Source organism: Doryrhamphus excisus, linkage group LG16, assembly GCF_037039965.1.
Source record: "Doryrhamphus excisus strain RoL-2023G ecotype Guam linkage group LG16, RoL_Dexc_Guam_v1.1, whole genome shotgun sequence".
Taxonomy (NCBI): domain Eukaryota; kingdom Metazoa; phylum Chordata; class Actinopteri; order Syngnathiformes; family Syngnathidae; genus Doryrhamphus; species Doryrhamphus excisus.
The window spans coordinates 13,767,406-13,781,368 of NC_136372.1; the positions used below are offsets into that span (position 1 = coordinate 13,767,406).

The 13,963-nt window shown below is 44.3% G+C and overlaps 1 protein-coding gene across 1 annotated transcript in view; it reads left to right on the forward strand.

Annotated features, from left to right (window-relative positions):
- The window catches only part of pdgfab (platelet-derived growth factor alpha polypeptide b), a 28,267-nt gene extending 15,868 nt beyond the window's left edge, over nucleotides 1–12,399 (forward strand). Inside the window, exons 5-6 of the mRNA XM_058049783.2 lie at nucleotides 7,950–8,076; nucleotides 11,036–12,399. Coding sequence (XP_057905766.2) covers nucleotides 7,950–8,076; nucleotides 11,036–11,049 — 141 coding nt within the window. The 3' untranslated portion in view covers nucleotides 11,050–12,399. The remainder of the gene's footprint in view (nucleotides 1–7,949; nucleotides 8,077–11,035) is intronic.
- The last annotated feature ends 1,564 nt before the right edge of the window (nucleotides 12,400–13,963 follow it).

Consider the following 13,963-nt stretch of genomic DNA (forward strand, 5'->3'; position numbering starts at 1 on the left):
CAGCCCTCCGGTTATTTATTTATTACACAAAATAAAACACCCTCATACAAAAAAACCATAGTGATAAATCACTGCTTTTACTTTGAAAACAAGAAACGAACCAACTCGCAATATATCCTGATTGACACCGCGGTTTGGTCTATCCTGCTGCTCAGTGTTCAGCCAACGTTTTTTGTTTTTTGTTTCCGCGGTGACATCACGTCGCATTGCATCCTGGGTAATTTGAGTGTGAGTAGTAAGCTGATGATACATACTCAACATTTCTAGCGAATGCAGTATGCATCCGGGAACTTCTCGCATACTACCAGTGTAGACACACAAAGAGTTAGTATGAGTAGTAGGTAAGTGTGCGGTTTCGAACACAGCCATTGTCTTTTCTATTCATTTCCTGTCTCTCCTCTCAGCGTTTGGGCCCCAATAGATTGACTTCATTCATTTACATTTCCCCAAATGTGCCTCATTTATAGCTAATACATCTAGCTAAAATACGACCAGCATCATGGATGCTCTTCTGGCCCCAAACAGGTGCTTTCAGGACAGGAAGGACCGAGTCAAGTATGAGTGTGTGTATTTGTGTGTGTGTGTGTCGACATTCTTTCACGCATTGTGTGCTTGTGTGTGCACGTATGAATCACAACGCCTCTCTTTGCTCTCCCGACGGGTAAACACGCCACGACACGGGTGGAAGAATGGGTGTCACTCATCCTATACGCACGCCTCTGAAGCCATTCAGCGTTTGTTTACCGTGTACGCTGAGCAATGAAGCAATTACAATTCATGGGTGGACATGCTAAAATCTCGAATTGTGAGATGTGAAGTGGTTCGGGCATCTCGTCCTGGCGAGATTGTTCCACCTGTTCCGACCTGGATAAACGGACCAACATGTTTTGGACAGGATGAATTGCCTCATAAATTGGGATTCGTGTAAAAATAATTCTGCTCCTTGAATGAACCGTAATGCATCAAAATGAGTCTTAGTATTATAGTACTTATGTATTTCCTACGGCGGCACGGCAGTCTAGTGGTTAGCACGGAGACCTCACAGCTAGGAGACCAGAGTTCAATTCCACCCTCGGCCATCTCTGTGTGGAGTTTGCATGTTCTACCCGCCGTTCATGCGTGGGTTTTCTCCGGGTACTCCGGTTTCCTCCCACATTCCAAAAACATGCTAGGTTAATTGGCGACTCCAAATTGTCCATAGGTATGAATGTGAGTGTGAATGGTTGTTTGTCTATATGTGCCCTGTGATTGGCTGGCAACCTCTTGCCCTGAAGACAGCTGGGATAGGCTCCAGCACCCCCGACCATGGTGAGGATAAGCGGTAGAAAATGAATGAATGAATTTAACTTAAACCAGGCTGCACAGCGGGCAAGCGGGTTAGCACGCAGGCCTCACAGCTAGGAGTCCCGAGTTCAATTCCACCCTCGGCCATCTCTGGGTTCTCTCCGGGTATTCCGGTTTCCTCCCACATTCCAAAAACATGCTAGGTTAATTGGCGACTCCAAATTGTCCATAGGTATGAATGTGAGTGTGAATGGTTGTTTGTCTATATGTGCCCTGTGATTGGCTGGCGAGTCCTCTCGCCCAAAGACAGCTGGGATAGGCTCCTGCACCCCCGCGACCCTCGTGAGGAAAAGCGGTAGAAAATGAATGAATGAATGTATTTCCTACTGATTTCCACACTGAATGATGCGAGTGGGCTCAACCTTTAACCGTATAAGGAAGCTCCATCAAATCATGATGGTATATTTTGGCAACAAGTCACTTTGGTTGGCCCCCGTCTTCAAGTATTTGCCAGAGGTTGGAAGGGGTCATCGGCTCACATCTGTGTAAACCAAAGAAGGAGATTGTTTCCGTGTGTGTGTGTGTGTGTGTGTGAGAGAGAGAGAGAGAGACACGGTGCGCCGCTTCATGCTAGGCTACATAAACTCCCCCACCACAGCGTAGCGACAAGGTCGTTTGTGCGCGAAGGAAGACGGGCCGCAGAGTAATGAAGTGTTGATGGCTGCCGGATCAAAGCGAAGGGCGGATGTAGTCACGTTGCTAACCCCCTCCACCCCCCCCATCCTAACACACTGACTGTTACCTCGGCGACAGCGGGTCAGATGTTGAGCCCGGTGGTAAAAAAGTGATGATTTATGAAGCATCACGTGATTGTTTGCTACTCCCGTTTGAAAAGGAGCATGGAGGCCGGGCGGGTCATGGGAGCATCTCGACCGGGTCAGAAGTCGGAGCGTTTGGCTACTTGCACACCGGCTGGACCACGTCACGGGAAAAAGTAGCATTTTTATCGTTTTTTTTTTTTTATACCCCCCCCACACACACACTTCTTCTCTGTCCTGCCTTTCACTCTTCCCCTCTGACTTCATCCTCCCCTCCCTCCTCCACTACTGGAGTCTGATTGTCTGTTATATGAAATCACTCCCTCCTTCCTCACCCTTTCCACAAGTCTTTTGGCCTCACCTCCGCGACCTTCTCTTTGTAATGTAATGGCATTGTTCTGTGGAGGATCATGAAGGAGCCTTTAAAGACGTGATTCAGGTCTTCTTTGATATTTGATATCACACCTTCTGCTGCCCTTAGATGTTCCACATCTGGCCATCCATGATATATGGAGGAGGGCGATGCCACGCAAGGCATGGCAGAGGTGATAAATGCTCATCTTTCGGGATCTTTCTACCGCTTATCCTCATGAGGTTCACGGAGGGTGATGGAGCCTATCCCACCCTGGACTGGTGGCCAGCCAATAACAGGGCACATATAGACAAACAACCATTCACACTCACATTCATACCTGTGGACAATTTGGAGTCGCTAATTAACCTAGCATGTTTTTGGAATGTGGGAGGAAACCGGAGTACCCGGAGAAAACCCAGAGATGGCCGAGGGTGGAATTGAACTCGGGACTCCTAGCTGTGAGGCCTGCGTGCTAACCACTTGTTAGCACAAGTTGGTAACAACTTGTTAGCTTGTTACCACTTAACCACTAAATTCATTCATTCATTTTCTACCGCTTATCCTCACCATGGTCGGGGGTGCTGGAGCCTATCCCAGCTGTCTTCAGGGCAAGAGGTGGGGTACACCCTGGACTGGTGGCCAGCCAATCACAGGGCACATATAGACAAACAACCATTCACACTCACATTCATACAATATGGACAATTTGGAGTCGAAAACCCAGAAATGGCCAAGGGTGGAATTGAACTCGGTCTCCTAGCTGTGAGGCCTGCGCGCAAACCACTCAACCACAGTGCAGCCAATACAAAGCCAAAAATATAAGGTTACATTCATTCATTCATTCATTTTCCAGAGAAAACCCATGCATGCACGGCGGGGAGAACATGCAAACTCCACACAGAAATGGCCAAGGATGGAATTGAACTTGGGTCTCTTAGCTGTGTGGCATGCTCACTAACCACTCAACCACAGTGCAGCCAATACAAAGCCAAAAAGTCAATTTTATGAGACTGAAGTCATAATATTAAATGTAATCTTTGTGGCAGAGTTGAAATATTCTTTTTTTTCATGAGCAATGAAAAATATTCAACTTTTTCTTTGGGGAAATATTATGGGAATAAAGTCAATCTCTTTTTAGAAAACTAAAAAATAGCACAGCAGTCATTTGACAAGAATGAAGTCAAAAAAAGTTGTTTTCATATGAGGAAAAATAACGTCATTGTAGTAGTGGTGAAGTGTACACGTCATGACGGGTTGACGACAAGGGCAGCAGCAGCAGGTTGCACCCCCCCCCCAATCCTCGCTAGATCATCTCGCATTTCTTCCTTGTTCAATCCCCAAAGTTGAGAGAGAGCTCCTTTGTGTTGAGGAAGTTTTGGCTTCTCCCGCCACTTAGGAGTTTTTCTTCTCGCGGGGGGACAAGCTCTTATTGTCTCGCTGGCCTAATTTCCTCCCCGACGGATGAGTCGCCGCCCCGCCCTCGCCGCTTTCCATCCCTCCATTCTCCAAACAAACACACACTTTTATTTATTTGCGCTCTGTTTTTTTTTTTTTTTTGTCCCTATTCCAAGTCATCATGGCCGGCGGAGCACATCCACATCCTCGTTGTGTGTTTTCCTTGGAAGGCGGGAGTAAAACTTTCCCCTCCGTCATGCTCTCATCAGCGCTCAGGGAATTCCCAATTAAAGCCGACCAAGACAATCAGCTTCACACAGAGGGTTCTTTGGTGGGAGAGGTTGGGGGGGCGGGGGGCGGCCTGGGATAAACCAATGGGGGTGCACTTCCCAGAGCCCCTTGCATCACCCCAACCCCGTGGATCGGATATCATCCCTCAAGCCACTCAAGGGACTCTTTCTCAGGGCCCCGGCTTTTTTGGGAGCGCTTTGATTGATACACAAAAGAATGTAGTCAAAAAATGTGTATATATATATATATATATTTTTATATATAATAATATAAAATAAAAATATAATATATAAAATATATTATATATATAATATATATTTTATATATTATTATATTTTTTATTTTATTTTATATTTATTTATATATTTTATATTTATATTTATTTTATATTTATTATATATTTATATTTTATTATTATCATAAATAATTTAATATTTTTATTATTAATAATTTTTATATTTTATTATTATATTTTAAAATATTTAAAAAAACTGTAGAAAAACATTTTTAGAGGAATAAAGCGAAAAAAGTCATATTATAATGGAAAAAGTCACAATTTTATCAAATTTTAAATAAAAAAGTAATAATACAAGGAACAAAAAGGTGTCATTTTTGAAAAATTGGGTTGTGGAAAAAATTACAATATTATGGGAATAAAGTCAAAATATTATGGGAAGTTCAATTATGAAAATAAACACTTTATGTCATTAAATTGTATCAATAACATACGTGTTTACCGCCAATGGATGTAAACATCTTAGCATATCTCCATGCGTTGCTTTATAAAATATAAAAGGTAGTGTACTTCCCAGAGCCCCCCTCGCCCCCCAACCCAGTGGATCGGATATCACCCCACAAGCCACTCAAGGGACTCTTTCTCAGGGCCCCGACTTTCTTGGGAGCGGTTTGATTTATACAAAAAGAAAGAGTGTAGGGGCCCCCTCGGCGTAGCATGGGGGTCTCTCTCTGATGTATGTTTTATGTGGGAAGTCATTGACTCCTCGCCGGATAAGAAGCCTTTGTACGCGGGTGACGAAGTGGTTGGCGGTGAGGTTGAAAATAAATCTGCTTCGGAAAGTAGGCAGCTTCCCTGTTAACACCTTTCTAACACACACACACACACACACACTATGGGAGAGTGTTGACAAAGTAGGCAGAGCCAGAGGTTGTTTGAGCAGTATTGTTGTGCACACTAATATGAATGGGGGCCTCTTGAAGTGTTTTTCACCTTAGAGTGGGAAGGACAACGATATGAGGGGCCTCTCAATGGGGGCGGACGGAGGGGGGGAGGTTTAGTACAGTTCGGTTGAGTTTGCGCTGAACTACTAGCCGATGGTTGACTTTGCTGTCTTATGTCGATCCCGAAACGTAGCAGTCAATATGCCAGTCCAGGGTGTACCTGGACCGGTGACCCGCGGACCCGTGACCCCAATGGGGACAAGCGGATGGGGGTTTAGTACAGTTCGGTTGAGTTTGCGCTGAACTACTAGCCGAGATGGTTGACTTTGCTGTCGTATGTCGATCCCGAAACGTAGCAGTCAATATGCCAGTCCAGGGTGTACCTGGACCCGTGACCCGCGTACCCGTGACCCCAATGGGGACAAGCGGAGGGGGGTTTAGTACAGTTCGGTTGAGTTTGCGCTGAACTACTAGCCGATGGTTGACTTTGCTGTCCTATGTCGATCCCAAAACGTAGCAGTCAATATGCCAGTCCAGGGTGTAACCTCGCTGGGATAAGCTCCAGCACACCCGTGACCCCAATGGGGACAAGCGGCATAGAAAACTAATGAATGACTGAATCCAGGTCAGCGTTCACAAGAGTTCCACTTGGTTCTTTTATTCAGGAGCACAGACCTCAACTAGAGGAATTCCTGCAGTGAACACGTTTGCGTTCATACGGCGGTCTGTGGCGTGTAAACGAGGCGATAGCGTCCTCATGTCTCGTTCTTGGTAGCATCTCTATCAGTCCATATTTGCGATGATGTACATAACAGCCAAGTGCTGACACCCGTTTCTTAAAATAATCCCCTTCCTGCCTTCGCACACTCGCTTCTCGTACGATCAGGGACCCCCTTCCACCCTGGCCATGTCAGGGTCCCACAATGGTAAAACACCATTGCCGACCCAGTCGCCATTGTGCTCTATTTGCTCGCCGCATACCTCCTCCGCTTGCTTGCTCACCCCTCTTCTTCCTCCTCCTTTCATGGAACTACACAGCCGGAAAGGTTGAACTTTCTATTGTAGCCACGGCAGCCTTTTTGTTTTGCATCCCTGGCGTGAGGGACACGGTGCTGCGTGAGCGTCAACACTGCGCTTTGTTTTGGCAGACAGGCTCGGTATGTTCAATTGTCTGCATGACTAATTCACCACCGGGCTCTGGGCCATCACAGGATACACAAATGTCTCATGTCTCAACAACTGTATCACCAGAGACCAATGGCTGGCTCATATCCTCTCCCGTGCAGTGACCCCCCCCCCCCCCACACTATAAACCCCAGGACACTACAGTAGCTGCCTTTAGTGCTCAAGATCAGACAGAGAGCAGAAAAGCATGTAGCCACCTTGCTCTGACGGTACCAACATAACCTTGATCTCATATCGGGAAGCTAAGGTTGCATTCATTGAATTATTGCTTAGAATTCCTAATGATTTTCCGTTTGACGGATTGGATTGACTGTCCTTTTGATTCAGATTCCTGTAGTAAATGATGGGTCAATAGCCACGTTCACATGAGGAGTTTTTCTCTTTCCGAATGGAATCTTGTTATATCCGAATGGTATACATGGAAAGGAATATTCCAATCGCGTGTCTACATGCGCCGCTATAATCAACCAGAATAGTCAATGGGGCATATGTAGTAAAGCGTAAACACCAACATCATGTGATACCGACTTCCTCCAGTTTTTCTTTCACTTGTTGGAATAACTCCGTATTGCCAGTTTTTCCTTTGTCCAGTTTTGGAATTTAGTTTGAATCAAAAACAAACTTTCCGCAGCAGTCCAGTGCCGATTGCTCGCCTCCATTTTTTTTTAATCGAAGAAAGTCTCGAGCTGCGTGTGACGTCATATCTCAGCATTCGCTGAAAGAACGCACCCGGGAACAGGAAAAGATAAAGTTCAATCTTGCTAATATTTTATAATTAAGCTCAGCACATTTTATATAGATATGTATTTTCTTTTTTAATAAAACTTAACTTAGAAGGGTTTAGATTCTGTTCCACAGATGGCGCTAATGCACACGAAAGCTGCTTGCCAACCGCCAATAAACAGCAGAAGAAGAAAAACACCATGAAGAAGAATGCAGTCTGACAACTTTCCGATTGAGCGGTTACAAGATACCTCAATCGGATTGGGGAAAGGAATATTCCACCCCTGGGAATCCGATTATATATTCATTCGGATTGGCACTTTTTCGGAATGAGGTGTATACAAAGGTTACATTCTTTCCGTTTGAGCAAATAACCCGAATGGAATTGGAATATTTGGGTCCATGTAAACGTGGCTAGTGAACCTCAGTCCAATCAGAAGCAGGCCCTGCGGTCCAACGGTGACCACGGTTCTCAAATGAATGTACCGCAGATTCCTCCAGTCATGGAGTTCCAATTGACCTCCAGCATTAATGACCGGAATGACCCGGAAGTGGATGCGAAGCTTACATTTTTGTACATTTCCATATCGAGAGTAACAAGTAATCACAGTCTTCCCTTGACTTTGATGCTAAGCTCATCCGTGTTGCGCTTGTAGATGCTGAGAACAATGTTAACGTTAGTGCCTGCTAACCTCGTCTCTCTCTGCTCCTTCCTGCAGGTGGCCAAGGTGGAGTACGTCAAGAGGAGGCCCAAGCTCAAAGAGGTCTTTGTACGGTTAGAAGACCACCTGGAGTGCGTGTGCACGTCGCAGCATCACGTCGTGGAGCACTCCGATGCAGAAACCGGTACGTCTGGGTGTCGACCGACCTTAATTTGGCCGATTTCTTTGGTCCGCTTGAACCGAAAACCAGTTCGCTTTCCCCATTGGTGCGGATACGGGAATGTCTGGATGTGCTTTCTAGTGAATTGCGGTACTATTTGACTGGAAATGACGTCACTGCAGTAAGAGCTTTGACTTAGCGCCAGATTCTGGTGGGGGACGAGGCCTGGGATGATCGATTAATCACACATGTAAATTAACTCCCACATTCCAAAAACATGCTAGGTTAATCGCCGACTCCAAATTGTCCATAGGTATGAATGTGAGTGTGAATGGTTGTTTGTCTATATGTGCCCTGTGATTGGCTGGCAACCAGTCCAGGGTGTACCCCGCCTCTCGCCCCAAGACAGCTGGGATAGGCTCCAGCACCCCCGCAACCCTCGTGAGAATAAGTGGAAGAAAATGAATGAATGGTTTCAGCACAGGGCGAGTGGTTAGTACGCAGGCCTCACAGCTAGGAGACCTGAGTTCAATTCCACCCTCGGCCATCTCTGGGTTTTGTCCGGGTACTCCGGTTTCCTCCCACATTCCAAAAACATGCTAGGTTAATTAGCGACTCCAAATTGTTCATAGGTATGAATGTGAGTGTGAATGGTTGTTTGTCAATATGTGCCCTGTGATTGGCTGGCGACCAGTCCAGGGTGTACCCCGCCTCTCGCCCTGAAGACAGCTGGGATAGGCTCCAGCACCCCCCCCCCCGCGACCCTCGTGAGGATAAGCGGTAGAAAATGAATGAATGAATACAGTCTTTGTCTCGGTGGGTGGAGGCGGGGCTGCTAGCATACACACAGAGTGTAACAAAATAAAAATTATAGTAGTGGATTGCGATCAATTCTAAATAAAGAAAATAAAATCCAGGAGGGGACTCCTGGACTGAAAGCGCCCTAACTGAGTCTCCAGATTTAAAAAAAAAACATCACAAAGTCATACCCTCTTCCCCCCGCCATCCTCATCCATCCTCGTCCTTGTCTGTCTTTCTCACACTTTTGCACCTGCTGAACTTTTGTCCTCTAACTGCTCCCGAGCAGACTGACACACCTGTCAGGTGGCAAACGTATTTCCAAAGTGTAAAGAGCTGCTTAAAGATGTGTGTTAAGGGAGAGGATGTCCAAAGGCTGCCTGGCATGACAGCCAAGCAGCGCTTCTCTCCCTTGGAGCAGATATAATGTGTGCTGATAAGGCATGTCAAGTATTTATTAGTCTCTGCTTCTGTCCCAGGGCTCTTTCTTTCTTTTTTTTTTTTTTTTTTTTTTTACCCCCCTTACTGAACCCTCCCTTGACTTTGTGTTTTCAGGCCAGCGTAGGTCTAAAGGTAAAAAAAGGAAACCTAAAAAGCTACACAAGGATTTATTGGCGACATAATAAAGTCGAACCTGTTACGTCCCCTCCCCCTCCCCACACATCCTCCTCGTCCTCCTCCTCCCTCTCAAAGCTGGGAAGGGGAAAAGGTAGGCGTCGTTCCGCCTCGCCAAACAGGGGGCGCCAGCGTGCGCCGCCCAAATCACTGCTGTAAAAGCCACCAATCACGTCAGGCCTAGGAGAGCTGCTGCTGCTGCATGCTGTGATTTGCGAGGCATGCGTGCACGCTTTGTGTCACTATGCCTAATTGTTGTCTTTTTAGGACAAAAAACACCTCCGTCATGTCACATGATTGCCACCTTTTTCTGTCAATTTTACACAAATTTGCATAAATGATACAAATATAAGACATACAGTGGACCCTTGGATCTCTCTCGAAAAATTGGACTTTCTCAAAACTCCGAGGGTGCACTGTTCCATCATTCGTTAAGATGCATGCACAAATGAATGTGAACAATTACAAGTACGGTAATCCCTCGTTTACAGAAAAAGCACAGTTTTTAACATGATTAGAGCCCTCTAGACATGAAATAACACCCCTATAGTCAACTTTACACTCTTATTACCCAATGTAGTCGAAGAGAAATAAGACATAATATAGACTAATATAGGAAAAGTTCACTTCCTTTACTGTAGCTATTGCCTCATTACTGTAACATCACTGACACAGCCATGTTTACATGGACCCAAATATTCCAATTCCATTCGGGTTATTTGCTCAAACGGAAAGAATGTAACCTTTGTATACACCTCATTCCGAAAGAAAAGTGCCAATCCGAATGAATACTATATAATCGGATTCACAGGGGTGGAATATTCCTTTCCCCAATCCGATTGAGGTATCTTGTAACCACTCAATCGGAAAGTTGTCAGGGTGCGTTCTTCTTCATGGTGTTTTTCTTCTTCTGTTGTTTATTGCCGGTTGGCAAGCAGCTTTCATGTGCATTAGCGCCATCAACAGAATCTAAACCCTTCTATAAGACATTCACAAGTCCAGTTTTATTAAACGTTCTTCGATTTTAAAAAATGGAGGTGAGAAATCGGCACTGGACTGCTGCAGAAAATTTGTTTTTGATTCAAACTAAATTTCAAGACTGGACGAAGGAAAAACTGGCAATACGGAGTTATTCCAACAAGTGAAAGAAAAACTGGAGGAAGTCGGTATCACGTGATGTTGATGTTTACGCTTTACTGCGCATGCCCCATTGACTATTCTGGTTGATTATAGCGGCGCATGTAGACACGCGATTGGAATATTCCTTTCCATGTATACCATTGCTTTCGGAAAGGTCATTCGGAATGATTACATTCGGAAATAGAAAAACTCCTCATGTAAACGTGGCTACTGACACCTAGTGTAGAATGCTACATATCACCATTACATCCTTGAATGGAAAATCATTTAGACAAAAAAAAATGCATAAAGATAGATATTTTAGGACTAATAAACCACACCCGCGATAACATGAAGCAGCATTACGAGGGATTACTGTACTCCTGGTGTCCACATAGAATGCATTGTTCTGGTGTGCTAATATCTAACCCTTCTCTGTTTTCCCTCCTAGTGGACGTGAGGTGAGACTGATCCGAAAAAAAAAAAAAAAAAAAGGACGTCAGCGTGGGCGGGACTTCCTCCATTCATCGCCACACTTCTTTGCTTCAAAGAACTTTTCCCTAAAGACAAGACTGATGAAAATAAACAAGACAAATGATGCCAAAGGTGCTTAAAAAAAACTATCCATTGACTGATAAGAGGAAGAGGAGGGGGGGGATGATGACACCATGGAGGCCAAAAGCGATTTTTTTTTCTGTGTGGGACATTTATTTGAACAAGACACACAAGAATACGATGAAAAGAAGCGGATGACCTCCAGCTGGGTGTGCCCTCGAAAGAAATGACTCTTGCAGGAAGGAGAACACCCCCACCCCCCCACCCCCTCTCTCTTGTCCATGTACAGTTTTGCAAACTACAAACTATTTATACGCTTTCTTAAAAGTGAATGAACTGAAAGGACATGTGGAGATCCCTGTTTTGTCATACTTGTTGTCCTATTATTATTATTATAATTATTATTATTATTATTACAGTGTATCAAGTTATGTGTATGGTTTGGATATTTGTGCGCCAAGGAGGAGACGTGCAGGAAGATGCTTTATTTTTGTTATGAAATATATTATACTTCCTTTTATTCAAGCAGGAATGTTTTTTTGTTGTCGTTGGTTATTGAATGTCTCTATTTAATCCATTTGGAAAAGATGCAAAAAAAAAAAAAAAAAAAAAGGCAATGATTGTTGTGCATAATAAGTGCTCCTTAATGCATTTCACATACACAATATACTTTATCACTGTAACGCTGATAAGGATGATGCCCACCCAGTCTGCTGTAGCGACAACACACACACACACACAGAACGAGAACAAAGTCCACCTTAAAGAGTGAATGAATAAGCAGAGCAAATCGACAAGTGCATGAATGGGCTCCTTGTTTCCTCCTCACAAAGCCTTCCCTTTTCAAAAAGAGCCCAAATCTGATGGAACTAACTGATATTTTGTAAAAACAACAATGGCGCTCTTCCACCGTGAGTACAAACAAGCTAGTTCTACACTGGCAAGCATGAGCGAGTGACTGTAAACACAACAACAACAACAACAACAAGAGAGCATGGGACTGTATCAGCCGGAGAGAAGACAAAGTCCACCTGGGAATCAACCATCATTTCAATGGTGCTTTATTTATGTTGTCTCAGCACTGTTTGCTTTTCTTTCGCAATCACATCAGATAAAAATGTAAAAAAAAAAAATGCCTTAAGAATTTTTTTTTAAGAAAACAAAAAACCTTTTCTAATTTGGATGAAGACAGCAATAATCATAATTTATATATTTATGTTCAACAATAAACATATTTCTGCTCATGAAACGTTCAAAGAATATTGATGTGATCATTTGTTGTTTGGATGGGACTCAGGATACACCCATTAGGGTTTTGGTAATGGTTTTATTTATTTGAACATGCACCAGATTACAATTGAATGCATCACATAATCAGTTCACAGTTCCACATGTCCAAAAGGAGTAGCAAGAAGCAAAGCTTATTAAATCCTACTTTTACAATCAGTAACTGTTACATTTGTTCACTTCCTGCTTTCCATAATATAGTTTAAGTTTTCTTTTTATTATTATTATTCATTCATTCATTTTCTACCACTTTTTGTCACAAGGGTCGCGGGGGGTGCTGGAGCCTATCCCAGCTGTCTTCGGGAGAGACACGGGGTACACCCTGGACTGGTGGCCAGCCAATCACAGAGCACATATAGACAAACAACCATTCACACTCACATTCATACCTATGGACAATTTGGAGTCGACAATTAACCTAGCATGTTTTTGGAATGTGGGAGGAAACCGGAGTACCCGGAAAAAACCCACGCATGCACGGGGAGAACATGCAAACTCCACACAGAGATGGCCAAGGGTGGAATTGAACCCTGGTCTCCTACCTGTAAGGTCTGCGCGCTAACCACTCGACCGCCCTATTATTATTATTTTTTTTTTTTTATTTGTTGTCACGTACCGAAGTACGAGGTGATATGACCATACAGTGACATAATGGGTACCATAGTAACTGTCTATATAGTGATATTTATACAATACTATAGTGATATTGTACTATATATAGTGATATTCATTTTACATCAAATGAAGAGCACGCTAACTGGGACGGTCATTAACTGAGGTATCACCGTAATATTTTATTTGGAAAAGATTACTATGTTCTGTACTCCCTGAAATGTTGTTAGCAACATTAGCAGTAACGCACCGTCACGTGTGCATCAAACCCGCTGTAGGGATTCATCCATCAACCCATTGTCTTCCACGTACCCGGGTCCAGGGTCTCAGTAGGGTATCTAAACTTCCCTGTTTCACTTCCACCAGGGGGTGGGGTACCTAGGTCTTCCCAGGCTAAGTGTTAGACATCGTCCCCCTCCCAGTGTGTTTCGAGGTCTACCCTAACTTGATCCCACAACCACTTCCATCCAAGGCCGAGTCCAGAAGCTCGTTTGATGGTTCGGTCAATAACGGTGAGGGCAGAGCTTTGGCTTCTGGTTCAACTCTCTCTTCACCAGGAACCGGGAACTGTGACTGCAAACGCGGATCTGTGTTTGTGGGTTTTACAACGATTTGTGAACAAGACCGTGAGATACTTGAACTGTTCCACCTAATCCACCTCTTTCTCATCCTGGTGGCTTCACATTTGGCTGCAAACCATCCCATTCAACATCACCTCATTGCAAATAGACACCAAATCCTAAGACCACCAGACTGGACCTCGCAATTCTGTCAATGAAACTAATGAACTGATGACCGAGTCCAACGTTCATTCGGTATTGACCCTGAAGATGCAATACGTGCAGGATATCTGATCTCCCACCAGGAACAGGGATTTATCAGGGAGTGGGCCTACCACAGTAGGTTTCCTGTACGCCTCACGCTA